The 27,789-nt window shown below is 53.4% G+C and overlaps 7 protein-coding genes across 7 annotated transcripts; 3 read left to right on the top strand and 4 right to left on the bottom strand.

Annotated features, from left to right (window-relative positions):
* Positions 1-602: 602 nt before the first annotated feature.
* On the bottom strand, positions 603-6,462 carry COCSUDRAFT_66232 (MFS general substrate transporter; the record flags this gene model as incomplete). The annotated part of the gene is made up of 11 exons (XM_005647717.1): positions 6,220-6,462; positions 5,390-5,502; positions 5,049-5,132; positions 4,656-4,799; positions 3,989-4,243; positions 3,400-3,594; positions 2,927-3,029; positions 2,495-2,646; positions 2,078-2,198; positions 1,651-1,773; positions 603-1,414 (listed from the first exon to the last, which is right to left on the bottom strand). The coding sequence occupies exons 1-11, from the start codon at positions 6,317-6,319 to the stop codon at positions 603-605; spliced, it is 2,202 nt and encodes a 733-aa protein (XP_005647774.1). The 5' UTR covers positions 6,320-6,462.
* A 635-nt stretch (positions 6,463-7,097) lies between these two features.
* Positions 7,098-11,206, bottom strand: COCSUDRAFT_29200 (alanine-glyoxylate transaminase; the record flags this gene model as incomplete). The annotated part of the gene is made up of 10 exons (XM_005647716.1): positions 11,112-11,206; positions 10,620-10,757; positions 10,399-10,487; positions 10,100-10,267; positions 9,395-9,565; positions 8,851-9,051; positions 8,415-8,540; positions 7,928-8,101; positions 7,479-7,625; positions 7,098-7,247 (listed from the first exon to the last, which is right to left on the bottom strand). Exons 1-10 carry the CDS (start codon positions 11,164-11,166, stop codon positions 7,098-7,100), a joined length of 1,419 nt encoding a protein of 472 aa, XP_005647773.1. The 5' UTR covers positions 11,167-11,206.
* Positions 11,207-11,377: 171 nt separating this feature from the next.
* Positions 11,378-14,586, top strand: COCSUDRAFT_66230 (WD40 repeat-like protein; the record flags this gene model as incomplete). The annotated part of the gene is made up of 8 exons (XM_005647715.1): positions 11,378-11,635; positions 11,885-12,047; positions 12,442-12,503; positions 12,620-12,760; positions 12,921-13,054; positions 13,312-13,458; positions 13,836-14,088; positions 14,434-14,586. The coding sequence occupies exons 1-8, from the start codon at positions 11,522-11,524 to the stop codon at positions 14,584-14,586; spliced, it is 1,167 nt and encodes a 388-aa protein (XP_005647772.1). The 5' UTR covers positions 11,378-11,521.
* A 150-nt stretch (positions 14,587-14,736) lies between these two features.
* COCSUDRAFT_33288 (hypothetical protein) lies at positions 14,737-16,054 on the top strand. The gene has a single exon (XM_005647714.1). It carries the CDS (start codon positions 15,084-15,086, stop codon positions 15,249-15,251), a length of 168 nt encoding a protein of 55 aa, XP_005647771.1. The 5' UTR covers positions 14,737-15,083; the 3' UTR covers positions 15,252-16,054.
* A 950-nt stretch (positions 16,055-17,004) lies between these two features.
* COCSUDRAFT_42141 (hypothetical protein) lies at positions 17,005-18,453 on the bottom strand (the record flags this gene model as incomplete). The annotated part of the gene is made up of 3 exons (XM_005647713.1): positions 17,005-17,208; positions 17,651-17,832; positions 18,375-18,453. The coding sequence occupies 3 exons, from the start codon at positions 18,451-18,453 to the stop codon at positions 17,005-17,007; spliced, it is 465 nt and encodes a 154-aa protein (XP_005647770.1).
* A 643-nt stretch (positions 18,454-19,096) lies between these two features.
* Positions 19,097-21,461, top strand: COCSUDRAFT_63581 (hypothetical protein; the record flags this gene model as incomplete). The annotated part of the gene is made up of 6 exons (XM_005647712.1): positions 19,097-19,165; positions 19,441-19,482; positions 19,662-19,826; positions 20,172-20,363; positions 20,795-20,915; positions 21,286-21,461. The coding sequence occupies 6 exons, from the start codon at positions 19,097-19,099 to the stop codon at positions 21,459-21,461; spliced, it is 765 nt and encodes a 254-aa protein (XP_005647769.1).
* Positions 21,462-22,219: 758 nt separating this feature from the next.
* COCSUDRAFT_63580 (hypothetical protein) lies at positions 22,220-27,674 on the bottom strand (the record flags this gene model as incomplete). The annotated part of the gene is made up of 13 exons (XM_005647711.1): positions 22,220-22,348; positions 22,591-22,741; positions 23,016-23,097; positions 23,870-24,059; positions 24,349-24,610; positions 24,771-24,846; positions 25,041-25,224; positions 25,641-25,817; positions 26,082-26,146; positions 26,337-26,517; positions 26,811-26,978; positions 27,190-27,309; positions 27,588-27,674. The coding sequence occupies 13 exons, from the start codon at positions 27,672-27,674 to the stop codon at positions 22,220-22,222; spliced, it is 1,872 nt and encodes a 623-aa protein (XP_005647768.1).
* Positions 27,675-27,789: the final 115 nt, after the last annotated feature.

Here is a 27,789-nt window from a genome sequence, read left to right as displayed (position 1 = left end):
GACAAGTGCGCTGCAGGAAAGAAAACGAAGATTACTTCTGGGCACAATTTGATATCTATCAGCGCAAAAGCTGTCCCAAATCGCACTACAATGGCTTGGCCATCAAGCTGACAGCAGCTATGCAGCCAAACACTGAAGAATAAGAGGAAGAAGATATCCCACTCCTGAAAACAAGGGGATGTGGAATAGGCAAGAATGTCCCCATTTGGGCTCGCAGCACTTTCACTCTGGCGCTTTGTCGCGCAGCAAAATATCCAGTGCTCTAGTACAGCCAGAATCTACTGTGTACAGAGTGCCCAAAGTCACCAGTGCGAGCAAGTGCTCCTATCAAGCTTGTCTTTCAGGCTCTGCAAGTAGTTGCCACAGGGACAGTCATGCCCTCACTCCTAACAAATACGGCCCATTTGCAAGGCGCATAGGAATCCCCAGCGATCTTTTGAGATACAGGATAAAAAAAGCTGCTCCCTGTCTTGCCCCAATTTGAGGCAACTCAAGGAGATTAGGGAGTTCTACACAGCTTGAGGTCTGGAGATCATCCAGCCTTTGGCACTACGCACTGAAAAGCTGACTGCCACGCTCGAGCGCTCCACTGTGGCGGGGCCTCATCGACGCTCATGGGAGGCCTGCAGGCTGCGGAGGACTGCAGAGCTGGTCTCCATGCCGTTCCCTCCAAAGGCAGCCATCGGCAGCGTCGCCGCATCAGCCATCCTGAGATCCACAGAGCGCCGCGGCAGCAACGCCTCTTCCGGCTCCAACCCATTTCCAAAGTAGCCGCCATCATCGAGCCTCACATCCAGGATGTCCCCTGGCACGCTCTCGTCCAGCACCCTCCAACAAAAGGCCGGCTGTGGGTGCGGCTGTGGCGGCGGCAGCGGCGCGCCGGTGCCCGGGCCTGGCTGCCCGGCCGCCCGGCCGGGCAGGGGCCGGACGGTGCCAGAACAGGCGGCCGTGGCGGCCGCTAGCGCCGCACGCACCGAGACCGTGTCGGTGTCGGCGAAGCGGACGCTCTTCTTGCGAGCCAGGGAACGCCCCTGTGCTGCGCTGCCTTCTGTGCTTGTCCCTGCTGCCGTGCTTGTTCTTACTGCTGTGTCCGGCTGCGACGTACTTGGCCTTGGCGTGCCCTGCTGGCTCTGGGAAGCCTCAAGGCTGCTTGCCAAGGCTTCCTCAGTCGCGCTTGCGGCCTGCTCGGGCTGTGCTGCTCCATATGCATGTGATCTGGCCTGTTCGGTGTCGGCAGCTATTGCGATGATGACTGGTGTGTCGGCCGCCAAGGCGGCGTCTGCTGGGTGGGACACTGGCAGCTGCGCTGCATCCGGCTCCAGGTACACTGAGGGGATGTCCCCCTTGCTGCCACGCTGATGCTCATCTCCGCCGGCCTCTAAATCCGCATGCAGCGGCCCTTTCTGGTCTTCCCCTGCTTCAGTGGCACACGAGATGCATTAGACACCCGGCACAGAGACGGGTAGATATTTCTGCCGATGCCTGAAAATGGAAATGCCGATGCATATATTTCATTGAAGATTGCCTGAGCGTGCTGCCATTGGGCTTAAGATTTTTTGTCATAAAACACAGTGTGACATCTCCATGTCACCTGTGTGACATAAGTTCCTCATGCACAGCTACAGAACCAATGAGAGCACTCAAACTCACCGTCTAGGAGGGGTGCTGTGAGGCCATCGTCCACTGCACAGTTCCTCACATCGCTTGTGCGGATGGTCAGAGCCACAATCAGGCCCACCCCGCACAAGGCTGCGCCAGCAATGAACGGCGCCCCTGTCACAGGCGCAGACAAGCTCAGTCCCGTCCAAACATTCGTCTTGTACTCAACCCTCAAGATCGCGCCTTCATATTGTGAGGGGCAACACCACGAGTGACACACTTTGCTCTTGTTCAGAACAAGGCATGTCCTGAGTGGTGCACCCTCTCAGGACAAATAAAATGATCTATGAAATTGACATCATTACAGGATTTTTTCCAAGGCCTTCCACTTCCATTGAGGGGCGGTGATCGAGGAAAACACTGAAACGGCACCAGCCAGCAAAGAGTGGCCAAGGTGCAATGACGGACAACATCGTACCTGGGAAGAAGGGCAGGCGAGAGTCAGAGCGACTGAAGACAGAGAAGATGCTGGCAAAGATGACTGGTCCCATCCCTGTGGCCAGGGACCGCGCACCAAAGAGCGCCCCTTGCATCGCGCCCTGCATGACATGAAGCAGTGGCTTGCCAAAGCATACCGAGTACTTACATTCTGCAAGACATAATTCAGGCCACCCTTAGCAGCCCACAAGTCCATGGACATAGCCAAAGGGAGCCTCTACAACACTGCTCCTGCAGCATGATCCACATGACATGCAAGCACCGAATGCGAAAGCAACTCACTTTAAGCCACATTGGCAAGGACTGCATTGCCTGGCAGCCCGTCTCGTTTGCTTGATCACTAATTAGACAAGTGCGACAATGAGAATGCACTGCAATGTGAAGCAAGGGCACACACCTGCTCATGGCGCGGCACAGACTTGGACTTGATGGAGGAGATGGCAGGGAAGGTGATGTTGCCCAGGGCGCCTATGGCCACAGCTGCTATGGACAGCGGCTTGGTCCATGCAAAGGCAATGCACAGCTGCTGCAGACAGCTCACCACCAGCCCTGCACAATCACACATCTCGTCCTCTCATGACAGTACAATGCTGACAGACATCATTCAGTGCTCAATGCACAGCCCCCGAAACGTAACCAACCCTGAGCTGATGAAATTCATAGTCCATTGCACCTGCATGAAGTGCAATGAACTGCAGCGTGGCATTATGAGTCATTGATCATGTTGCACTTCATTGCATGCATCTGGCATGCATGCGTCTGGCAGAGGCATGGCATGGCATGGCATGCATCTGACCACACAAAGCATGTAACAATGGGCGCCACTGACCTATGTAGAGGACGCCAGTCTCTCCGACGCAGTGCAGCAGATAACGCAGCACGACTGTGTTCACTACAAGACCCGCAGCGCCCGCCACAACCAGCATCAGCGACTGCAGCAGAACACAGACATCTTCAACGAATCTTCCCCCATTCCCTTCAATTCACAGCATGAAGAGACCCTTGCAAATACAATCCAGGCAATCCATGCAAGATGACTTGCAAGGTGGTCTTCATGCTATGCACTGGGCACATTTCAATTCCATCGGGCAGAATCTGTAGAAAAATATTGTGTTCTTCGAAAAAGATTCTTTCGACACAAAAAAGCTCAAGCAGGCCTCAGCTTTAGCGGCATGAATTTCACATGATTTACACAAATACTCTTGGCCCTGGGTTTTTCCACTGCTTGAGCCAGGGTCAGCCAACGCAAACCCTTCATACAGGGATTGAAGCTACATGGGCAGCTCTATTAAATAGGCAAACCTGGTCAGCAGCGGTGTAGGCGAGCTTGAGCTGGAAGTACTGGCCCAGCAGCTCGTACATGCCCTCCATGACAATACCAGTCAGCATGACGCATGCCGTGAGCTTGAGGAAGAGCGGGGAACGCCCCAGCATGCGCAGCCCCGAGCACAGCCCCGTCAACGGCCGCGAAGCCTCCCTCCCCTGCCGCCTCCGCGCCTGCAGCCCGGCATTGACAAATTTCTATAACAAAGCTCTCTAAAGTACAGTACAGGACACCGCTCCTAGTCCCTTTAAGGTGCAAAGCTTCTGGTGGGAAGTGCTTTCCTGACAGCTTGTTGCTCTGCCAGCCCTGGATTCAGGGAAGCATATCCTGTGTATATATACCATGCAAAACTGGGATGCAGGATGAAGTGGCACTGGACATGCCCCCGAAGGTCAGCTCTGATAGAGCAACTCTGATAGAGCAACAAAATGCGGAGCATGGCTATGCTTTTGCAGCCATTGATGAAATCCTCACCGTATAGTCCTTACTTGTACTGCAGAGCTTGCCTGTCGTGTTATAAGATGCCACACATGGCAGAATAGAGAACACGCAGCAGAAGGGCCTCACCAGCTTCCTGGCCTCAGCAGACAGGGACTCCGGCAGTAGCAGCACGGTGTAGACGCAGTTGAAAGCGGCGCCGCCGACAGCAAACCAGGAGGCGGCCAGCGGGGACAGCACAGCGCCGGCCATAGGCCCGATGACAACGCCAAAGGAGAACGAGGCCATTATGAAGCCAAAAGTGGCCCCCCGGTGCCGCGCCGGCATCACGTCCGCCACGTAGGCCAGGCAGATGGAGATGCATGAGAACGCGCCCACCAGCGCCTGCAGCCAGGAACGCAGATCTCCATGTAAAACATGTCCATCATACTATTACTGCATTGCCGCTGATATTTGCCACTGAGTACTTCAAGTGTCATTGTTCACAAGCATTGGAGATTGGAAAACAAGACGCAAAGATTCAATCAATGAGAACCCCATGCACTGCTGACTTATATACTACATGCAGCAAGACCCTCTTGCTGATAGTTTTTGCATCAATGAAGGTGCGCCAGAAGACATTGTGTCCAAAACTCTGATAGGCATCACGCCGGGCCAAGGCCGGGCATAGGAGACAACTCCGGGCTAAGCCTTGAGGGGTCAAGAATGAATGATGTGCTGAGACACTTGTGCACATTGTGCGGGACAAAGCACTCCGCTAGCACTGGAAGATGCCAGATGAGGCGTGGGGGCGCACCGAAGCTGGGAAGTACCAGAAGAGGGAGGTGCCCCAAGTGATGTACAGCAGCAGGGCCACGACCTGTGCCCCTCCACATGCGAATGACAGCACCAGAAATGGCTTCCTGCCATATGCATCGCTCCAGCGGCCCACCACAGGAGCCTGCGCATGCATACATACTATTGTCACAAAGCTGCACAACTCGGGTTGCAAAGCCCACGTACTTCATCATTGCATGCCCAGAGAAGGAGTGCGTACATTTGTCATGGATTAACAGTGAAATGACTGCTAGTATGTTTCCAATGCCATGAGAAATGTGCAATAATCCCAGCACTGAGGAGCAAAGGATGCCCCTGTCTGATAATGGCATGACAGGCACTGTCAAGAAAGGCAACAGAACCAACTACGCACCATGAAGAATGCGAGCACAGAGTTGGCCACAAAGTCGCTCCAGGATGACCAGGTCACCACTTGCGCATGGGCATCCTGGCATGCCTGCATGGGCACAACCAGAAGGAACACTTTCAACCAGAAGATTTATTTTCAACAGAATGTTCATAGCTTGCCAATATCACAGCAACCAATGCAATGTCTCAGGCCACGTAGGAATCATTCCACGCCCTTCATCCCACCATAGCACGTATGGGGGAATCAAGGGCAATCTGAAGGATTTCCACTTGCCATGAGGAAGGTGTGAGTGGCACGCAGCACACGTACGCATTGCAAAGGGTGCTTTGGTGAGCAGCCCTTACCTTAGGCACGGCGGTGAGCAGGAAGTCATCGCAGCGCATGGTCTGGTTGGCTGCGCGAGATGCAAAGAAGTCCGTCATGATGCTAGGCTTCACTGGCGCCAGCACTGTCAGGCCTGCGCGCAAGCCAGTCAACCCTCAGTCACCACGCTAACCTTTATGTGATCTGTACTGCATTGCACTGCAGGGACAGCACCATCTGAGAGGGCCTTGTCAGCCCATGCACAGCCAAGGCTGCACCATCACAGCCGTTGCGTGCATGGAAGAGTAGTAATGACTGAAGCCGTAGCTGGGGGATTGGAAAGTTCCAAATGTCAATGGCGCAGAAGGGCCTGCGAAAGGGCCTGCTGGGCCTGAAACCTGATGTGGTCCCTGCCCAGGAGCAGGCTTGGATTGCAAGACCACAGCATTTTAGCAGACTATGTTTCCCGACACGAAACAATAATGCGTGTGACTTGCAAAGTCCAATTCAAAAGTGGCACAAAAGTACACCGGCTGGGTTAACGTTAACTTTTAGCCCAATCGCCTCGCTCGTCTGCGATCGGTGTGCAATCGAAGGAGATGATCGTGCCTAGAAACGACGACCAGGAACAATGTAACAGTCTTATTCTCCACGCATAGTACGAGAAAAGAAAAAAACTTCGCAGCTGTACAATTCACGACACTACCGCGAAGGCACAGGACCCAGTCCTCAAGATGTGGGAAAGTACAAATCTGCTGATCTTCATAAAAACGATATTATGCAGAGGATGTTGCTTGACCCAGCCCACCACCCCACAAAAATGCAGATATGGAGCGCTGATGAGGTTCGACAGCTGTATCCGATTACTTACTTGTTACATAGAAGAATAATATTGGCAGCACTCTCCATACTCCCCTCTTCCACAATTCCGTCAGCAGGCTATCGCCTGTGGACGAGGGTGGCCTCGTCATGACCTTTTGACAATGTAGGACATGCCCGAGGTTCCTTGCAGCAGCCTTCCTGCTGTCAACATCCCTGGCGCCTGCCCTCAATCGTCAACTGGCGACAAAATTAACAACTGCACTAATAAATTGCGTGTGCTGTGCCCAATTCCACAGTTCCGACGAGGATTGCCGGAATAGAGAACAGCAAAGCGGGCCACGTGGGTGTAGTAAGTGGGAGTGACTGTGCCTACGATCAATCCTGCCATCCAGAATAGGCCCAAGATATGAAAGATCACATCATCTTGCCTCAATTGCCTGACTCACACCGTGACCGTTGTGGTGAGGGTGCACTGATTGGTCATATTTGGGTGGCAATGATCCCCTGACTCAGAGAAACACTGCAGTCCAGCTGGTCCATGCGCACGCATGATCACTGATCATCATGACCAGATGGCACTAATACTATATATAGGCACGGTGGTCAGAGATCCAGTCAAGTTGTTATTGTCACTCTTCACGCAGGTGGCCGAAAGCAGTTCTTTCAGTGCACACGATCAGAATTTTTAAATTTCCGCACTTTTGATAACCGGGCTCACACGTTGCGACAAGACCGCGTCTCTCATTTGTCAGGAGTCACGCGCTGTGTTCCGTTGAGTCAATGTAACCTGTGGGATGTCACAAGACGCAGTTGCTGACAGCATGGACCCAAAACAGTAACAATTTCTGCAACAGGACTGTATGAGTTAGTTCTGGCTGTGTTCTGGCTGTGCATGCAGCATACTCGCCAGCTGTGCTCCCGCCCTCTTCACAGCTCTGACAGCGCCAGGTCGAAGGCCTCTGTCAAGAACTCTGCATCCGCTGTAGTGAGGCACATGGGCGGCTTGATGCGGAAGACATTGCCACGAAGACCCCCCTTGCCGATCAGCACTCCCAGCTCTCTCAGCCGCTCCATCACCTGCAGATTCAAGTGTCAACTTAAAGTCCGCCCTCGCCATTGATCCATGACCCCTCTCACTGAAGCTGCTGCCTGCTCAGATGAAAGACAGAAGGCCACACACGCAAGTATTGCAGGCTCCTCACTCCAGCATGCGTTCAAGGCGCATGAGGGGCTCAGTGCTGCACGCATAGGCCACAAAAAAGACAAAGGCAAAAACAAAAAGGGTTAACGATATTCAGGGATGCGAACCTGCGCAGTCTCCGCGGTGGCGGGTTGCTTGCTGGCGCGGTCCTTGACCATCTCCACGCCCAGCATCAGTCCCTGGCCGCGCACGTCGCCGATCACATCGTGCTTCTCCTTCAACGCATGCAGCCGCTCCAACAGCAAATTCCCCACCTGCGGCCACATAAGCGCCTTTGAGCATGCAAAGCATTGCCACATAAGAGGCATTTCTGAAGGGCACGAAAATCCGAATGGACCAGAACAAAGTTTAGCGGCCAATGCAGACATGTCGACCCTAGTATACTACAATATTGTTGCCTTCAGAGCGGACTGCCTGCTCTTCTCTTTCCCAGGCAGTGTGCTCTGCAATATTACAGTACTTGCAGGATTCCACTGACACCAGGATCTGGCCCTGCTCCTGCAAATAAGAAGAAGAAAAATTGGCGTTGCGGTGTAGCGGGTGAGAGAGCACCCACCTTGGCAGCATTGGCCTGGATGCCATCCTCGTCGACCACGCGCAGGACGGCGCGCCCTCCCGCGCAGCAGACGGGGTTCCCTCCGTATGTGTTGAAGTGCAGCCGCTGCGCCAACACCTGTGCCACCTCCGGCGTCGTCACCACCGCAGCCAGCGGCAGCCCATTCCCGATGCCCTGCGTGCCAGAGGAACATTCTGTTGTCTTCGAGCCAAATGCCAGAAAATATATTCATTTTATCATTCCTCAATACAGTCATTGCCAGTGCATGCTCTGTTGCATGCTTGCACTTCAGGAAGAGCATAGCTCTCAGTAGTCTTAGCATGTGCAGAGTAGAGGGCTGCAAGGCTGCATTCAGAAGAACCTGCACACTTGCATTCTGCGCGGCAAGCCTGCTTTGAAGCAATGGTCGGCCGCAGCCTATGGCACGAGATCCAACAAGATGCCAAGAGAAGAAAGCAAGACAGAAAGCTGGAGCAGGGGAAGTCACCTTTGCCATGGTGACAATGTCAGGCACGACGGCCTGGTTCTGGAAGCCCCAGTAGTTTGTCCCCGTCCGCCCAAACCCAGTCTGCACCTCGTCGGCGATGCAGAGTCCGCCCGCTTCCCTCACCATCTGCACAGACGCCAACACCCCACCTCAGCAAAGAGCTCTCCTTTGTATCAGTCTGCGCCATTTATGCATGCATGCGCTTTTAGACAGTCATACTTCTTCATTGGACAGCAGAACCATTTCTTTGATCCTGGCTGTCTTGCGCAAAGGGCACACCGCACTTCTCCAGAGCTTCTTGGTAAAAGTGCGAGAGTGCGCATGTCATACACAGCCGGTGAGCAGCCGTCTGCCAGGGTTGCTGCCCTCATGATACAGTTGACCGCCAAGGGCTGAAAGCAACATCTCACAATGGCTGGAGAGCAGCAGAGCGCACGTCATACACTGCTGGTAGATAGCCGTCTGCAAGGGGCACAGATCCGCCCACGCCCTGGATGGTCTCGGCTATGAAGCCGGCCACGCCGCCGGGCGTGCATGTTGAAATGACGTCCCTCACATCCTCTGCATACTTGGCGCCGTCGTTGCCAAAGTTGCCCGTGTAGGGGTTGGGGTTCAGCACGTGGCGGATGCCAAAACCCTGCATGGAAGGCAGGCCCTGTCAGCATGATGCAAGCGCAAAAAGCCTTGCATATGAAGCATGCATTGTGATCTCTGACTACTCCATGAGGTATGTCAGATCCCATAGGTCAAAGTGGCCCCTCACGGTGGATTATATTGAAGGCCACGGGAAAATGCCCCTCTCTCATGCGGCCACTTCATCATTGTAGTAGTCTGCTGCAGGTCGTCCATCCCCAATTCAAACCTCTCACACTATGAGACTGGGATCAGTTGTAATAGAGTCAGGCCGAAATTCTTCACAGGCCCCAGAATACAGAGCCTGCGCCAAAGCAGGCATTTTGCAGGGAAACGGAGGCAAGTACCTGTGGGACGTTGAACTTCCAGGTGGAATGGGCAGTGACGCCCATGGTGCCCTCGGACATGCCGTGGTAGCAGTTGCGCAGCGCCAGAACATCATAGTTGCCGCTGTATAGCCGCGCCATCATCAGCGCCATGTCATTCGCCTCGCTGCCGCTGTTCACAAAGTACGCCACCTGCGCACAGCCCTTGTCAGGAATTGCGCACTATCGGTTTGGAGCTGTGGGCCTCTGATCTGGTCCCTGCTGATACACCTCTGCACAGTGCCAAGACAGGCTCTGGGGGAGCATACTGTGCACATTATACTCCCCTTTGCGCAAAATACCTAAACATCTAACTGATATACATTAAATGTAGCTCATGGTCTGCAGGAATTCTTTGCCCTCACAATGGTCCTTTTTGACCAGACCCTCACATTGGTGCTAGATCAGCCATCACTGAAATGTACAGCAGTGCTCTTCGTGTGCAACGTGTTCATATGTTGAAGACTTCTTGACATGTGGCAGGTGATTCTCAAATGAGAATGAGACGCAGCCTGTTCACGGGGCAGAACTTGACAACTCGACATGGCAGAAGCATTGTCTGAAAGCCATAAAGCATGCCGTGTTGGTTTGTGCTGCCTCGAGAAGGCGCAGGCGGGAAAGCTGGAAATTTAATTAGACAACCAAGTTTGAAGGGTATCCTAGGGACCAAGAAGAGAAGCATAGCACCTTGAGATTGCCAGGTAGCCTGTCTGTGAGCTCCTTGGCATACTCAGTGATCTGATTGTTCAGGTAGATGGTGGTCGTGTGCTGCAGCAGCGCGCTCTGCTGCTGCACTGCTGACACCACCTTTGGGTGGCAGTGGCCCACGCTCACTGTGACTATGCCAGCAAAGGCCTGCAAGAACACAAATACCATAAGGAGCGTGCATGCAGAAGCAAGGCCCTGACAGCCAGGTAAAGTACGACAAACTTGACACAACAAAGCACATGCTTGGGAGAAAATTAATGGTGGTGCAAAGTGCGCACATCCAGGTATCGCCTCCCCCTCTCGTCGAACAGGTACTGCATCTTTCCTTCAGTGATCATAATGGGGTCCTTGAAGTGATGAAATAGAGCTGCAACAGATCGAGCAGCGGTCAGTGATACGGGATGGGCAAGTGTGACCTTGAGCCCTTGAACGCTGCAGACCAGGTGACAAGCTGCAGCATGAATTTCGAGACACACTTCAGGATGGCTGTGACGGGTACCTGGGCTGAGGAATTTCTTGCGAAGTGCATAGACTTCTTCCTTGGGCGGGCCCTCATAAGGGGCTGGTGTGTGATCAAAGGGAGGCAGCTGTGGCTCGGCGACCTCTGCAATCGGTAAAGATGACCTCGCTCGCTTGCCTGGACATGCAAAAAGGATCTGATCGGTCCACTGAACAAGATGAAAGCAAACCCAGGATGAGGCTACAAGTTTCGCCCCACAATGAAGCCACAGCATTAACACTCAGAAATACAATCAAAATTCCTTTTAGCATACAGGTGCTAATATGGTAAACCAGTACAAGGGAAAAGAGGGAGAACGTGAGCTGACACGTATACGGTACACCCCATGTGTGGCGCCCTTTAAGGGACACCAGGGCAGCATTTAAGCTGTAAGAGCCAGTAAGTCCATCTTTCGTATGAGTTTCTATGTAACAGGTCCTTTCACATGCTAATATAGGTCGACACAACCCGGGAGGGCTCGACTTTGCGCACCTATCAAAGAGCTCCCCGCCCTCCTGAGCATTGTGGAGACGTCCTTTCCCCTCATGACGCCAACTGTTCTCAAGAACGCCCAGTAAGCATGGGCCGGGCCTTCAGAGTGCGGGGATCGGTTGCCAGATCCGATGTTTGACGAATTGGGGCACGTGATACGTTTGCCACATGGTGGTGACGAGAGGGTGAGTGATATTTCATCAGTCGCTTGTTTGGCACAATGAAGGGCTGAGCTGCTGTCTTGCGCAGAATTCACCATCCCGGCTGTTTTGCCGGCCAGCGTTTGAATTTTGCGTGCTGGGGGTGCTGTTGGAGGCTGTATTGCCGATACCATCTGAGGCAGATAGGAAGGGCCACCCAAAGGTTAACAAGGAATCACAAAGGATTTCATCGAGCCGGCCCTATCACGTATGGGGGGCCTCACAGCTGGCCCGAATCGCCAGATATCCCTGAAAGACACCAGGTTGTCCAGGCCTCGCGCCGTCAGGCTGCCCTTGACCCCCAGAAGCGTCAGGGCACACCAGGTGAGGGCCTTATCGCTGCAAAGATATCTTTTGAGTCTGACAGCCCCTCCTGCTCCAGCGATATGGGGGCAATCGCCGCCAAGTGAATGGATGCGCCTGTCTGGCTTGATGCAATCCAGTCAGCGGGCTCGCTGGGGGCACAGCCGGACAAGGAGCGCTGCTGTTAGCCCCAAGTCGAATGCACTGCTGCGGCCGAGCCCGCACCTCGGGCGGCTGTCTGACGCATTGTTGTGCACGCCCAACCTGCAGGTGCTCAATGTTTTGCATTACCCCTCCTGCGATCCACCGGAGACGCGCGAGGGCGGCAGTCAAGGGCGGAAGGTTGGCCCCACAACGCGAGACGCCATCCTGTGCTCGAAGCTGAAGGGACATCAGGCCGCGGTGACGGCGGCGCTCATAACTTCAGATGCAGGTAAGATACGTTTTTCGGCTGCTCGCACGGCCGCATCTTCCTTTTGGGATAAGACGGGTTTCAGCAATTGTTGTACTGCAGAAGCAGTCTGACCGCCTTGGGGGCCACTTTTGCCTGCCCTTCTGTACAACAATTCCTTTAGGTGTTCTGGGAGTGTTGAAGACAGTATTATCCAGCCTTAGATGCTACATTTGACACCATTTGTGTGCGATTAGCCACCTCAGGATGGACAGGTCAGCAAGCTGGTTCTGGGAACTGCACCCTAGAGCGCGAGTGCTTGTGGCAGTGACAGCTGCATAATTTCTTTGCTACTAGAATGTGAACGATGTGCACAAAGGCTACATTTAAACCCAGTGGGTGGGCGGTTGAGGGTCTGTCCTCTTGTGCTGTGCAGCTGGCTGCAAGGAGATCATCACAGGCTCCCTGGACAAAACCATGACACTCTGGCGGCTGCAGGCAAGTCACAGACTCCCCCTCTTCTAACCCTGCATGCTGCAGCCCCAGATCACTCTGTGTCTCACCCCTCGGCCCCTAGAACATGCCACTGATATAGTTTCTCATTGGCTCCCCAGGACGGTTCAGCAGATGGGGATGAGAGCTCAGAAGCCAGCACATCTGGCGCCCATGAGATTGTGACACTGACGCCATCTGGCGCACCCATATTCTCCTTGGCCATTGACCCCAGCGGGCTCAACCCAAATGAGCGGCAGCAGGTGTGGGCCCATGTCCTTTGCCCGATGACCTGACACTCGAGTATCAATGGCAGTTTAGCACTTTTGCCTCTATCTCAAGGGCATTCATTGCGTCTTACAAATTGTCTTGTGCTGCGGTTCTGTGCCATATGTCATGATCGTTGGTGTTCTGGGATTGCAGGTCTTCTGTGGCAATGCGTCAAAGAGCATATCGGTGTGGGAGCCGCCGTCCGGTCAGATGCAGGACAAGGTGATCCTCAATGGGCACACTGGCTGGGTTCGCGCACTGGCAGCAGAGGGCCGATGGCTTTTCAGGTACCGCCCTCTTTGGCATGTGCTTCCCTGTTCCCATGCCTTGCACATTGGTCTACTATTCAACTTCTCTTTCTGGAGTAGCAGCGCGTGACAACTGAGCTCAGTTGATTTGCTGCCTGATTGTGACATTAGTCTAATAATTTTAGTAGCAAATGGTTGAGCTCATGTTCTCACGTGCTGCTCTTTGTAGTGGTGAATTGAAAGAAATGATGCAAGCATTGTAGACTGTTGCTGAGCGGTTGAATTGTGCTGTGCAGCGCGGGGTGCAATGTGATGCGGCAGTGGGACTTGACGCGGGCGGTGCCGAGGCATGTGCGCGATGTGAAGCTGGTCAAGGGGGACATCCTGGGCATCGCCACACGGCGGGGCTTCGTGTACACATGCGGCGCCGACGGCTCCATCAGGTGAGCGCGCCATTGTCTCCTCCTTGCGCGAGGCGCCTTTTCAGTCACAGGTGTTGTGTGCTAATAGGATTCTTTTCATGTAGCGAGTGCTCTTATTGAACATGGTGGGTCCTCTGTCTGTCCACGGCAGCAGCAGTCCTGGTGGCTGGTAGCAGCCAGCGTGACTATCTGCTATCTTTGGTAGACGGGGGATCTCACATGTTCTGCACAGATGTGGCATCTTCTCATTTGTGTGGAATGCAGTGAGGCCAGTTGTCGCGCCAAGTGGATATTCTCAAGGGAACGAAGAAAGGATTGCTCGAAATTTTTTAGGCCGAAAGGGCTATAAACCGGAAGGGAAAACCCAAACTAGTGCTGACAGGGACGCATGCGCGCAGGTCGTGGGCGATCGACAAGAAGGGCAATTTGGAGGAGGGTCGCGCTCGCGAGAAGGCGCACCGGGAGCGAGTGACGGCGCTGCTGGCGCACAACGGCTTCCTCTACAGCGTCTCCTATGACGGCAGCGTGAAGATGTGGGACGCCGACAGCATGGAGCTGGTCATGGAGGCCGCCAACGCGCATGAGGGCGGCCGCGTCAACTGCGCCGCCATCGGGCCCGACGGCAACCTCTACACCGGCGGCGACGACAAGGTGAGGGGGCTAAATCGCAAGGATTGCAGCTGTGGCGTTCCTTGTAATGACGCTGCGCTGGGATTCGCGGTGTAGTAGAGCGCGCTCTTGCCATGTATGCGATGCGCGCGTGGGTGTCAGCAACTCTCATGCACTGTCACAGGCATGCGTACATGGTGAGAGGGCTAAATTGACAGTAACTTCTCAGTTTCTCAGGTTCCTCCAAAGGACTGCTGCTGATGTTGGGCATGTTAGAATTTGCTTTAGCTGGGGTGACTCGAGAGCAAGGATCTTCTTGAAAATTCTTGTCCTACCGGCATATGAGTTCTATCTTGCTAAGGAGCTGCTTGTGCGCTTGCCCTGCAGCTTGTGCGGCGCTGGCGGCTGGGCTCGCTCAACCCGGCGCCCTCCAACGCGCTATTCTGCCACAACTACAGCGTCCGCGCTCTGGCAGCCGGCTCCACTGAGACCCTCGTCTCCGGCGACCAGTCCGGCGAGATTGCCTTCTGGCGCATTTAACCTTTATCCAAATCATGCTTCTGGCACCCTCGGGACTCTCATGGCAATGAATGCAGTGCTGAGTGAGCTGTCAGGGCCATAGGCTCTGCCGTATTTTGGATGACTTTCCGAGTTGCAGCTGTATCTATGGAGATAAGCTGGGGCCGGCATGTCAGTTGGGAGGAGGGCCGTGGCATGATCAGTATAAAGCAGATTGGTCTGACGGAAGGCGACAGATGAAGCATGCATGCGGTAGTGGGGGCAGCATGCGAGGAATTAGATTAAGTGCAGCGAGTCTGCCGACAGGGGGCTGAAAGGTCTACCTGCGACAGGCAGCTCCATGCTCAGGCCCCCTGGGCTGGGGTCCTCTCCCCTGTAGGGGGAGGCCCCGACCCAGTCCTGCAGCATGGTGGCACAGAAGACACTATGAACACAACGGGTGATCTACACTTTGAGAATTCAAGGCAGGACACTGGAGGCTGGGTTTGCTATTGTCCGATTCGGTTCTATTTTTGGCAATGGCGGAGGATATGTGGTTTGCTGGGTGCTGCCGGGGCGAGCTGGCGCAGTTGCTGTGTATGGGAGGGGATGGGGGATTTCCACATCTCTCTTCTCCTTCTTGTGCAGCGCTGAGCTCCAGCTCTTGTGTCTGCTCCGGTAGTATAGTTTGGCGTGGCCAGGGGTGATTTTGCAAGATGAAGATCTGCTCTCGGGGGGAGATTATGGGCGTGTGTGTTGGTCGGCACACATGCTCTTGGAGTACCGTACATTCTAATTCGTGCCTTTGCTGTGTACACTACAGTAGCTGGCAGGGCAGTAGAGTGTTGCAATTCATGCTCTCCGGGCCTGCGCTCGGTAGACAGGGATATAAGGCTGTTTTGGGCACCCCACACATGCAGTTCCCGCTGCTATTTGCAGTGCATTGTCACATGGCAAATGTGCTCTGTTTTGGAGCGGCCTCTGTGTGACACATTTCCTTTCGTACCATTTCTTGGGCTCTGGCTCGTGGTAGAGATTATGAAATTGTCCCCTCTCAAGCAGAAACAAAGTGTATGCCTACTCATAGAGCTTTCAGATCGGATGAGACATATCTGGCGGCGGGCAAGGATGGGAGTTGAACAGGGCAACACCCAGAAGGAACTTTCGATGAATACAAGGCCAAGAGAAACTATTTGGAGGCGGCATATTCAAATTCAATGGCTAGCTGTTGCGCGCTGTCGCAACATACTTCCGCTAGAACATGGAAACTCACGGAGCTGCACCAAGATCCTTGGAAGGATTGCGCAGGTGATAGGGTGACAGCCTGTTAGTGTAGGACCTACACTGTAGATTGGCGATGCATCATTCTGTTGATGGCCCTGTATCATCTGTGTACACTATGGCAGTGGTACGCACTGCACTTGCAGCTTGAGCCCTCGATTCTTCGTATTGTTGCCTGCTGGAAGGGATTGCGCACTGAGAATCTGTGTCTGTAACTCGCTTGTTTCTTCTTACAAGACCTTCCTGCCAATATCAGAAACCTCTAGATAGAAAATCCTATTGTAGCTGCTGCAAATACAAATGACAGGTGCTTTTCATGGAACAGCACGAGACCAATCCCAAATGCTCAAGCACTTGCCTCAATACATGTCTACAGCTAGCGCTACTAGAGGAGCGATTTCTTCACTTGAAAGGCGCCCAATTACTGATGTCAAAAACAGAATGCCAGGGGTGACAATAAAGCTTTCTGCTTCTAGAAGGTCCTAGACATCTGCGCCAGCAGGTCATCCACAGCCAACACCGACAATCCAATTCATCTTCTAGGTGCCATCGTACACTGTATCGCGCAAAACTAGGGAAGATACAGTCCCAATCCCTCACATCTTATTTTCCAGGGTAACAGCCCTTGTGATTAGGCATGCCTTCTGGAATCGCTCTGACTGCAGCAAGTCATGTCCGCCAGGCAGATCACCCTATGTATTAAGACACACTTATCAGCCCCTGCAGACCTCTCATACAGGAGCACTCCTCAGCACAAGGCAGGTTGTGACATACACTCTTCAATACTCTGAAAATCTTACAGATTATAACACAATCTGGCCGCTCCTTTGATCACTATAAAGCCCAACAAGCTTCTTGACCCCGCCAGTCCCCTTTTTTTACACCGCGGGCAGGGGTGTGTTTCAAACCCAGCACAAAGGCGCCAACCATCGGGCCATGACTTCCTTCAAGCATCCTGCGTTTGGAGATCATGTGACAGGCCTGCGATGCCCACACTGTATAGGCGATCTGAGCCCTGAAGAGTCCAGACAAATTAATACAGAGGTTGACTCTCCTTCCCCGCACATGCATGGCTCGCTGCGCAATCAACGCTTTGCCTTGCATGTCTCGCCCTCTTTCTTCGTTACATTTACTTCCATTCCCCTTGCCGGTAGTATACATCTAACCACCCCAGGCCGCTCACGCAGCGGCGCCAATGCTGCGCGCAGGAACGCCCCCCGCGGCGTGGTCGGTGTGCAGGGGAGCGAGGCGAATGGAGTCACATGCGCGGGTGACTAACGCTGAGACCGTGCTGCGGCAGGGCATGGCGGCTGGCAGGAAGGTGACGCGGCGTATGGGGGCATTAGTCGTCCGCAGCCACTGCACCTGCCGCCGGGACGGCGCCTGCACGGCACATGCGTCTCTCTGATTTCAATTATCTTTGGGGCTTATTGTTGAGGGTACACATGGGCCCAACAATGTCTTCTCAGCCTTGTTGGCCCGTTAGGTCCCTTAAGTGTAGCAGATCAAGCTGGCACCAGAGGCTCCAGTGCACCACACAGAATGAGCCCCACTGACTCAGTCTGGCTGACAGAACTGTACAAGTATGCTCCAGACGCCTAGGACTCATCCCCGTCAAACCTATTGACTCCAAAACCCCTGTGATGGACATCTGTCCTCCTTAAGTGCGGCACTGGGTGCAGAATGGCAGGGCTTGCTTTGCCTCTGCCTCAAAGTGCCAAAAGTCAACCTGGCACCTGAGGGTCCATTCCGAAGTCTTCCTAGTCCTGCTCCACAAAACGAATGAAATGAGGCGAGCTGGATCGCTTGACTTGAGAGCGCGCACCTCGTCAAACTCGATGCAGAGGGGCAGGTCCTGGAAGGCTGCGCGCCACTCCCGGGAGACAAGGCAGTACTGCGTCCACTCGCGCACCTCCTCTTTTGCCGCCTGCACTCGCCGGCCACGCCACTCCACCCCCACCAGTTCCAATATCTTCCGCAGAACGTCCGCAGGCAGCACTGGCAGGCCTGCAGATCCGAACTATTATTGTTAATACAGGTCAGCAGACCCTAAGCCAGAGGCCATAGGGCATACACGCAGGGCGTCTGCAGCCACGTCTGCGGGGCCTACAAAAGTCTGCAGCCTATTGTTGCTTCACATCTCGTCAAAGCTCAAGGACCAAACTCAAGTACAAACGTTCAATACGAAAGCGCCTTTTCGAACGGTTTTGAAAGAGAAGAGAAGATACGTCATGGAGAGTGGGCATGTGGGGCGGGAGGGTGCAGGAATGCAGGCAGGAGATGCCAAGACGCTGAGACTGCACGGGCTGCAGGGCCCCATCTGATAATTCGCCATATGCCTGATCTTATTGCGGAGACATGACAAACGCTGTGGTGGCCACATGTTTGACAGTGTGCCTCAACGCCTCGCATAATGGTAGGACCAGGACTTACATAGCTTCTTGGCCTTTGATAGGGGATTGCTTTTCTGCTTCTAAGAAGAGCTACACTCCCTTTTGGACGCAGCATTCATGTCTCAGCAGCTTATCTAGTACTAGGTGTGAGCGCACCTTCAGCCTGATGTGCTGATGAGTATCTCCGTCTGCATGTGGGCTCCCTGGCGAAAGTTGGTTCCTCAGATGACTCCATGCTGCCTCCTCACCGAAGGTACTGCTGACAAGTCTTGGGTCACCTCACCTAGCCACCGATCCTGCACAGTTGCCCAGCTTTCCTTAAATGCGACTTGAGCCACCTTGAAGCACAATCGTTTATTTGACTGGCAACATTGGCCCCAGCAAGAAAGCTCGTAATCCATGTATTGCACAGTCATCAGCACACGACGGTTCCAGAATGGCAAGGCATGTCATCCCAGTCAGCAGCACTAGCAATCTCTAGCAGCCACAAAACCTCCTAGGATGCAATACAAAAGCAAGTGGCTAAATCTTAAGACTGCTAGCTGGCAGATCGGGAAGCGATCGCACCCGTTACGCCCTAGTACTGCCCGACAACGCTCGCCGATGGGTCAGCAAACTTCCTCGATCCACCGAGTGGGTGCCGTTTTAAATGCAAAAGTCCTGGATGACCTTAACAAAGACTATGTGTTGCGTCTGGCTCGTCTTATTGAGGAGAATGTGGGCTCAAGATGACCATGCCCCAGGTTTTGGGACGAACCGACAAGGGAGATACGATAATAAATTTGGATGGAGCCCGGGACGTGGTCATCCCAATGGAGCAACACTGCAATCTTTCATCTTCACGTTCATCTGGAGGTTCGAATATATCGAGGGACATCATGGCGATGCAGACAGCTTCTGTGGGGCTGTCGACTTCGGCTCTGAGGTGTCCTGGAGCCTTTCAGCGGGTGCACACTGGCCAGAACGCACCTCGCATGTGCCGAAGGCAGGTCTCGTGCAAGGCTTCCAGGGTGATCACTCCTCCTCCTCCAAAACAATTGCCTTGACTCCTTTTCTTGAAGGGGTATGTGAGTCTTCTGTCAATTTTCCCCATCTGCAAGCCTGTGATGGAGTGGGGATCTGTGTTCTCCAAGCGCAGAACGTTTCCAAACTGCATCCATAAAGAGTACTTACTTGAAAACTCGAAGATCAGATCATGGTTACCCTGTTGGGCTGTGCACAGGAAGTGAGCTTTGTGGAGGAGTCAGCCAGGCGAATTGCAGCGGTGAGCCCCTATGACTCCTGCATGCTTTGCACACTGAGAGGCCAGGGAAACCCACAGGAGTATCCGTGCAGCAGCCGAGGACCCTGTCATTGAGCTGGGCTTCCTCTTGCTGTACTGCTGGATGATTCAGCTTGAAGACAACGCAAGCATCCTATCAAAGAACACTACCTCTTGTGCAGGTCGGTGCTGCAGCAGCGCTGCTTCTGAGCCCCTGCGAGGCGCTAGCGAACGAGTTTGACATCCTCAACGAAGCCACACCCACAAAGAACTATGTCATTGACGATGCTGGCGTGCTCAACAAGACCACCAAGAAGAGCGTCAATGATGAGCTCTCGCGATTGGAGGTGCCTCAGCTGCCTTCCCAGTGCTTTTCTCCACCTACTGTAAAGATCTTTCCACATGCTAAGGATCTGATCACAGCAAGTCAGCCAGTGGCGGATCCCCAATAAGCCAAGCGCATAGCAGAGGAAATCAACAGGTTTTGGAGAAGCAACTTTCATCAGACACACCCAGCGCCAGTGCAACCTCAGTAATCCCAGTGCCAAGCACTTCTGGCAATCCTGTATCACAAGATTGGCTTGAGAGTAGGCATGTATGCATGGCAATCAGCAGCCACCTAAGGATGGAATTTCCTGCATGCATGCATGCATGCATGGCATCTGACGTCAAAGTGGTGTGGCTGCGCGCAGACAGAGACAGGGTACAGGCTGGAGGCGGTGACTGTGCGCAAGCTCGAATTCGAAAACGATGCCTTCGCGTTCGGGGACAAGGTGATTGAGAAGTGGTACCCCACTGTGGAGGTCGGCGGCAACAAGGGAATCCTTGTGCTGGTCACCACCGGCAAGGACGGCGCTCTCACTGGCGGCCCCGCCTTCAACAAGGTGCCTGGCTCCCCACATCACCTTGAGATCAAATGCCCAGATCTTTCTGCATAAGCTGCTCCCCAGAATGCCTCAAAAGCAAATCACTGTGCTGGTCAGGGAAAAATCTATCATCGTTACTGTCTGGGCTTGGGGTAGGTCTTTGGTGCACTGAAGCTACAACCCATCTCTGATGCTAACGTTTTCTGTCTCCTTAACTTTATCAGCGGGGGTGGCTTTTCTTTATGTGCCAGTTGTTTTCTCAATGAAGGGCAGGGATTACTGTGAAGCCCTGACTCACTTGCAAGGCTGATGTTTGCTGCCAATCTTTGGTAGATTGGGTGGATTGCCTCAATAAAAGGAGTGCTATATCTAGGCAATTGCTGCAAGGGAGGTTGCCATGCGCTGGTGTGGCAACGAGGCTCAGTGTGCTACTGGGTGATTTGGTGCAGGCAGTGGGCGATGACCTGATAGACAGCGTGGTGTCCGAGAGCATCCCCATCCTTACAGAGGAGGAGAAGTTCAACGAGGCAGTCAGCAGCATCGTCAGGCGAGTGGAGGCCAAACTCACAGGTGCGCACTCCCAACCTAGGCCCCATACTTACAGCTGAGACTGCACTGGGTGCAGCCCCAATGCCTGTGCTGAAGCTTGTGGCTGCCTGATTGGCATGGGGTGTGTCGGGGTAGATCATCCCAGCCGGCCTAGTCTGCTCTTTGATGGTGTCCAGTTGCCCCTATCAACTGCAATTTTCGCTGCATGGCCCACTTCTGCACTGCAGCAACGATGTATTTGTATTGCTTTGATGATCTGCTGAGCAAGCCCCCCAATATGCACTGGACCTTGCAGACCAGACAGACCAGATCAGGAAGCCTGCGCTGCCATCAGATCCCCATCAAAAGCACAGGTGACAGGGGCTGATGATGAGCGTCCTGTGTGGTGCAGGCAAGACGGACCCAGGGGCTCCGCAGCGCGCAGATGGCACGAGGAAGCGCACGTACAAGACAAAGGCAGAGGTGGACAAGACTCGCAACATCACAAGCACCATTGTGCTCGTGCTGCTGGGCATCTCTGTGGTGGTGCCCATGCTGCAGTACTGGGGCTACACATCCAAGGAGTAGATTGTCCATGTCACTGGGAATCCATGGGACTTGCTTAGTCCCTGGATGCACAATAATTGAGTCATCTTGTGGTTGGACCTGTTCATGTGCCGGGATGATGTCACATAAGTGATGCAGCGTGGACGGATGACTGCTTTTGCACTCGAGGGGAAGCTTTGCTAAATTACAGTTGAGAAACAAGAAATTATTTGGAACTTAACAAGGATGAGAAGATGCATTGATGCCGCGTGTAGACGGCCCACTGATATCATCGATTAACGAGTGGTGCTGAGGAAATTTATGGTATTTACAGAGAAATTCCTCGGAAGTGATGCATTCACGGATTCAGTATATACAGGGGGAGTAACTCTAGAAGTTCTTCTAGAGTTACTCCCCCTGGTATATATTCAAACCCATTCCCTCTGCTTCTAGCGGCTCGGCTTAGAAAAGCATTTCTCATAGCGCGGATTTCATGGCCTGCTTGCTCAATATGTGTTTTAGGTGCAGGCTTGCCGCATTATCAAATATCCCGCACACATAAGACAGTCCAATTTCATATTTAACGTGCATCAACACATTACTTTTCAAGTTCATGACAAACATTCATGCGCCACAACACTCATGTCGGTGTCATTCAAGTCTTGCTCATCACGTCTCACCAAACAAATTTGCGTGATCAAGACTGTCAACTCAATCAATGGACCGGATCTATCAAAGAGGTCAGCCTTGCACAGCATGCTGACTGATGATATCTGGCTGGCCATGGTGGGAACTCTGGCTCAGGCCGTGCGCCCTCTGCTTCGTTTCTGGCCAGCGGCGGGCGGGTGTGCGGCCTCCCATTGTTCGAGCGCCTCGCACTCTGTGAACAGTGTATGAGGGAACCACTGCTCGGGGTTCAGCTCAAACCCCTGAGAGCAATTGCACACAAGATTAGGCAAAAGTGAAGCCTGAGCTTACTCAACAGGCAGGCAGCCTGCCCTGAGGGCACACTGAATGCAGTTCCAAACCTTCACCTAAACTTAATCTGTGGTAGAAACAGTATTTTTGATGACAGAATTGAGAATCCTTTTGTGATGCATCCATCACATAAATGCATGCATTGGTGCCTCCAGACATCTTGGATAATGTTTAGTTGGGATTGAAACCACACCCGCCACTTCACCAAGAATTCCCTCTTCCCCTTCCTCTTGCGCTCGTCAAGAATTGCAATGACTTCATATTCAGTGTCATCCTCAAGCTCATTGTTGGCCTCTGCGGCTGACCAGTCTGCCAGCAGCCTATCTCCATGCTGCATGCACAGCCTGCAGACCACACACGCTCTTATGATTCAACGATGTTGCGAAAACCTCCTGGACTTTGCACTGGACGGAACCTGCTTGGCATGCGCTCTCCACTGCCTTTGCCAAGGTATCCAGAATGGGCAACACTGCTTGGGCGATGACATGCAATCGTGTAAGCATGCGGTTTGAGGAAAGCAGGAAACTAATCTCTGGTCTGAGTCGGGTCTGGGATGGGAGCAGCACAATGAAGACTCTGAGAAGAGGGTCAATCTTAGAGGGTCAATCACAGGCACACCTCTCAGGATATGCGCGCCCGTCAGGAAATCTGCGCATTTCCTCCTCGGCAGCACCAGCGGGCGCCTTCTGCTCTGCTTCGCCTGCGCCACAACATGCACAGCAATATCATGTATGTATATTACAGGGCCCCGGGGGGCGGTGGAAATACTAAGTACCGTGACCACAATTGATTGGGTCTTGCTTTTATCTGGCGAGTCCCTCAAGGGGTAGGACTACGGCAGCCTTCAACTGCAGCTTGTCTTTAGGACTTTGCCCCTTGGCAGAAAAAGCGTGTATCATTCAAATCAATAGAAACAAAAATATTGCACAGGTGCGCAAAATCCCATCTGCCCCATGCCATGCTTGGACAGAGCTTGGCAGCTGCTCAGGGGTCCCATGCCTGGCACCAATCTTGCATCAGCTTCAAGACACTCAAGGCAGCATGTCTGGGACACCCTAGGAGCGCTGCAAAGGCAATCCAACGCGAGTAACATGCCAGCAAATCATTTAATCCTCCGGCCTTTAGTAAGCCAGTGACCTCTTGGGGCTACCCACTACAGCATGCATAGCAGGTGTGTGCAAAAGCAAGCCTGGCTTTGGCAAATGCTGTAAGTGAGTGCCACTGACACATTCCAAAAAAGGGTTGCAATTTTGTGGTCCTCTCGTGTGTTTGTGAATCTGGGACATTGTGAGGAACCTGTACTACTAACAGAATTTGGAAACAGGTCAGAAGTATGCTGGGGTGATGCAGGGCGAACTAGACATGTCCAACACTATGCTGTGCTGGTCTCAGGCCACTTGATGAAAGAGGTTTTATTCTTTTCTCTTGTGCCACTTGTTGGAACTTCTGTAATGCCTGGCCCAGGCGCGCACCCATGGCCACGTCGCCGTTCGGCGACACTTCGGCGTCGTCGGACGCGGCAGCGACTGCGCTGGGAGCGCCGGTGGTGGCACTGTCCAGGACGATGACGTCATCAGAGACACCGCCGTCGCCGTTGGCGTCTGAGAGGTTGAGGCGGATGGATGATGTCAGCGAGCGCTCGCGCTCCTCCTCCTCATCAGCCTGCGCACACCCGTGCTTTGAGCCCCTTTCTTCTGATGGCTGTACTGATTTTTGGGGTGCAGGCTCACAGTGCAGGTCCGATAAAGATGAGGCAGGTCCAATAAAGATGAGGCAGGCATACGACATTGCACCTGGAGGAAACTATAGGACAAAATTGGTGAGGGGGCAGGCCAGATGTTGAGATGAGGCAGGCATAGACAATAAATGGACACAAAAAGCACGGTGCAGGCCCTGAATCATCTAAGGAGTGTCACAATGTGGGCAGAAGTCAGGGAGTTCAGCTGTGCACCTCCGGGACCACAGCGGCCTCCTTGCCTTTCGCCCCTGCAGCGCCGGCGCGCTTCTTCTCCGCGCGCTTCGCGGCAGCCGCCGCGGCTTTGGCGGCGCGCGTGGGGGAGGCAACGCCGGCGGACGGACGCTTCGACGGGCCGGCCGAGGGGCCGGGGGCATCAGGGTCGGCAGCATCCACGACACTCGCCTTGCCCTTTCCCTCGACAGCGGTCGCCGCGTTTTTCTTGGCGGCTGTGGCGGCCGAACGGCGCGCGTGGGCCCTGGAAGGCAGACAGCTCGCGTCAGGGGCTGTTAATGGGGATGGCAATACATGTGGGGGTGTGCGCATAACATTGCCTAATGAGGCATCAGGAAGACAGCGACTGGTAGAAGTGGGGACAGCAGACAGAACAGATTATGTTGTGTAATGGTGGCACTCACTCCTTCTTCTGGGCTGCGCGGACGCTGCTCTGCCCAAAGGGAATCTTCTTGCTGCCAGCAGTAGCATCCGCGCGGCCTGCACAGCACATCCGCCGCTTCGCCCATGCTGATGCCAATGCAAAAAAGCGAACCCTCTGCTGCTTGGCACAAAGTGGACCATTTGAATACCAACCCCACAACCAGCAGATTCATGTTAACCCCAGAAAGGAGTTCTATAAACAGGACGACAAGCCAGTGAATTTGCAGTGAATCGGCGTAGCAGGTGAGTACCTTTGCCCTTGGCATCAGCGGCAGTTTCCTTTAGGGGCTTGACGGCCTTGGAGGGCTGCGCATTCTCCTTGGCGGCAGACTTGCGCCCGACCTGTCCCGAACTTGGTCGGTCCTTGCCGAGGAGCCCATGCTTCTCCTCGAAATTGCGTGCAGCCTTGGCTGCCACCTCAGCATCCACCTTGGCCTGTACACTCCACACTGGATACATCAGCACGGCAATGTGTCAGCGCAAAAAGCCCCAGCCTTGGTATAATCTATCTGTTGCAACACCAGCTACATTGTGTGTTTTGCACAGCTGACTGCTAAAAAATTGCCCTGCCATTGAGCAAGGCAATGAGTGCCCAGGCTTGCTTTGAAGGTGTGTGCTTATCAAAGTCATCACCTAGACAGGAAGTGCGGGACACTGCAGGACATGAAGGCTGTGCATGTATAGTCACAGTGGACTGCTGACTAGCCTGCAGACTTCCCAGTGACTAAGCGGCGGGAGTACCCCAACTGTGGAGCCCAACCGGTGTTATCTTAACACCATCTTACCGTGGACACCAGTGACACTATAGTGCATGTCACGTGAAGAAACAGACATTCACAGGAACTTCACACCTGTGCCAGAAAGGCCTCAGCCTCATCCACCGCTTTCTGGGCCTGTTCTGGGTCCAGCTTTCTGTCGGCTGGCTTTGCTGCACCCTCAGGCCCCTCCTCTGCAGGCTCATCCTCTCCCGACTCTTGCCTCACCGCTTCTGCTAGAAATTCCTTGCTCTTCTTCACCTTCTCCTTTGCCTGTGGGCAGACAGATAAGTTCCATGGCTTCCTGGTAGCTGTAGAGCACCAGGAATGATTTCATCAAATTCTTGTTGCCTTCGTGAGCCCAGGGCAGTTCTTATGAGGCAGCTAGAGCGCATGCATTCCTCATGCCACTGCGCTAAGCGGTTTCCAGCATCTGGCATTGTACATAGATTGCTCTGCAATGCAAGCAAAGGCACGGTCTGTCATTGTGCACAAATAAAAGAGGATGGGAGGATTGACGTTAGTGGAGCTTCTCACCTGCTTGAGCGTCTCTGCAAATGCCACTCTGGCGCACACCAGCCTGATGGCCTCCTCTCTGAGCTCTGCAGGCATACAAGCCATGCTTTGGGTGCTGCAATTGCTGCAACCGATACCCAGTACTGGTTGCCCCTTGTATCAGAAGAAGCTAGGGCAAGCAAGCACACTTCTGGTGGTCAAGGTCCTGTGTGGACCTGTGCAATACTTGCATGTGGCTGTAGAGATTCACCTGTCGTAGAGCAAAGAGAGATTCACCTGGCGTAAGAGGGGGCAGGAGAGAAGCGTCCAGGACCTTGTAGGTGGCGTCATCTTTCTTCTCATTGAGAACGTCGCCTGTCTTGTTGGCCATGTGGCCCTGTTTTTTTATGGTTTTGTACTTGTGCAGTGCTGTCACAGGAAACACTTTGGAGGAGTCCACAGGTTGCCCAAATAAATCCTGCAGGGCACTCCCCCACACTGTCAATCTTTACATACAACCAGCTGAACGAAAATCGCGGGCTAAGAACAAGAAGCAGCTGGTGGCAAGATGGCTGCGATGGCTGCTATTTGCACACTTTCTTCGGCCTGGGAACACTGTGCAAGTATATGCCATTGTGCTGAACAAGTGGGAGCACTGCTTTCAGGTCCCCCATGGAAAGATGGGCTATGATGCAAGCTCTCAAACTTGTCAAATTGCAGCATATGATGGTCTAAAATTCAAGGTGATTCAGGATCGTCCAAAGTAATCACCTGGAGTGACGGCTGGGGTGGCTGGACTTTCCTGCCTTCCAGTGCAGCCACTATGTCCCTGGCTGCTTCAGCAGCCTTTTTGTTGACTGCATGTGTGCTCATTGCCTTGTCATAGATTGACTTCAGGCGTAGATCCTCCATGTCCAACGCTGACTCATCCCACCCGACCTGTGCACACAGCACACATGTGACATCAGCATGTGACATCACATGGTGTGCCAGATGTGTTGGTAGTTGAGCCCTTGCATCTATCAGGATACTACAGCTCCATACTCATTGAAAATGGGAAGCGCAGTCAAGTGCATGCAAAGAAACGTGAAGTATGAAGCCCAACAGTGGTAAACGTCTCCTGTCATTGTGGCAAAGCTGGACATGCTACCTTCTGCCGTTCCAGAATATCTGGAATCATCCAGCTGGCCGTTGTGAACTCATTCGTGGCAATCTTCCATACCTCCTCTTGCGTGAGGACATCTGTCCCCGCATCCCCTTCCCAATGCACCTAGAAGCATCGTAGATCAATTCCTGCTAGGCCAGACGAAGGGTGGCAGGCTTCTGGTTTTGCAGGCGCATGCATCAGGATTTTTGGCAGGAGCACAAAGCAAGATGATACAGCACCTACCTTGAACCTTTTATAAAGCCTTTCTTCCTCAGGAGCATTGAAATTATACTGTATATTTTCGACGTGCTGCACCTACAGAGGCAGGAAGAGGATCAAACCACAGCATGCTAACCTGAAACAGCAGTCGAGGATCCAGCAACTAGACCAGCAGCACATACCACGCCATTCATCTCGACACCATCCTGCACTTTCTTCAGGATCCTGCCGACGAGAATATTCTTGTATTTCTCGGAAATGGCTGCCATCTTAAACGGCCCTGTGACAGAGAAAACAGACAGGATCTGAGGAAAACGGTTGCCAGAGGTATTTGATGCGATTTCCGGGTTTTCAAGGCTAGTGTACTTGAGAAATCAAGGAGAA

This window comes from Coccomyxa subellipsoidea (assembly GCF_000258705.1).
Source record: "Coccomyxa subellipsoidea C-169, whole genome shotgun sequence".
NCBI lineage: Eukaryota > Viridiplantae > Chlorophyta > Trebouxiophyceae > Coccomyxaceae > Coccomyxa > Coccomyxa subellipsoidea.
This window is presented reverse-complemented; position numbering and strand designations above follow the sequence as displayed.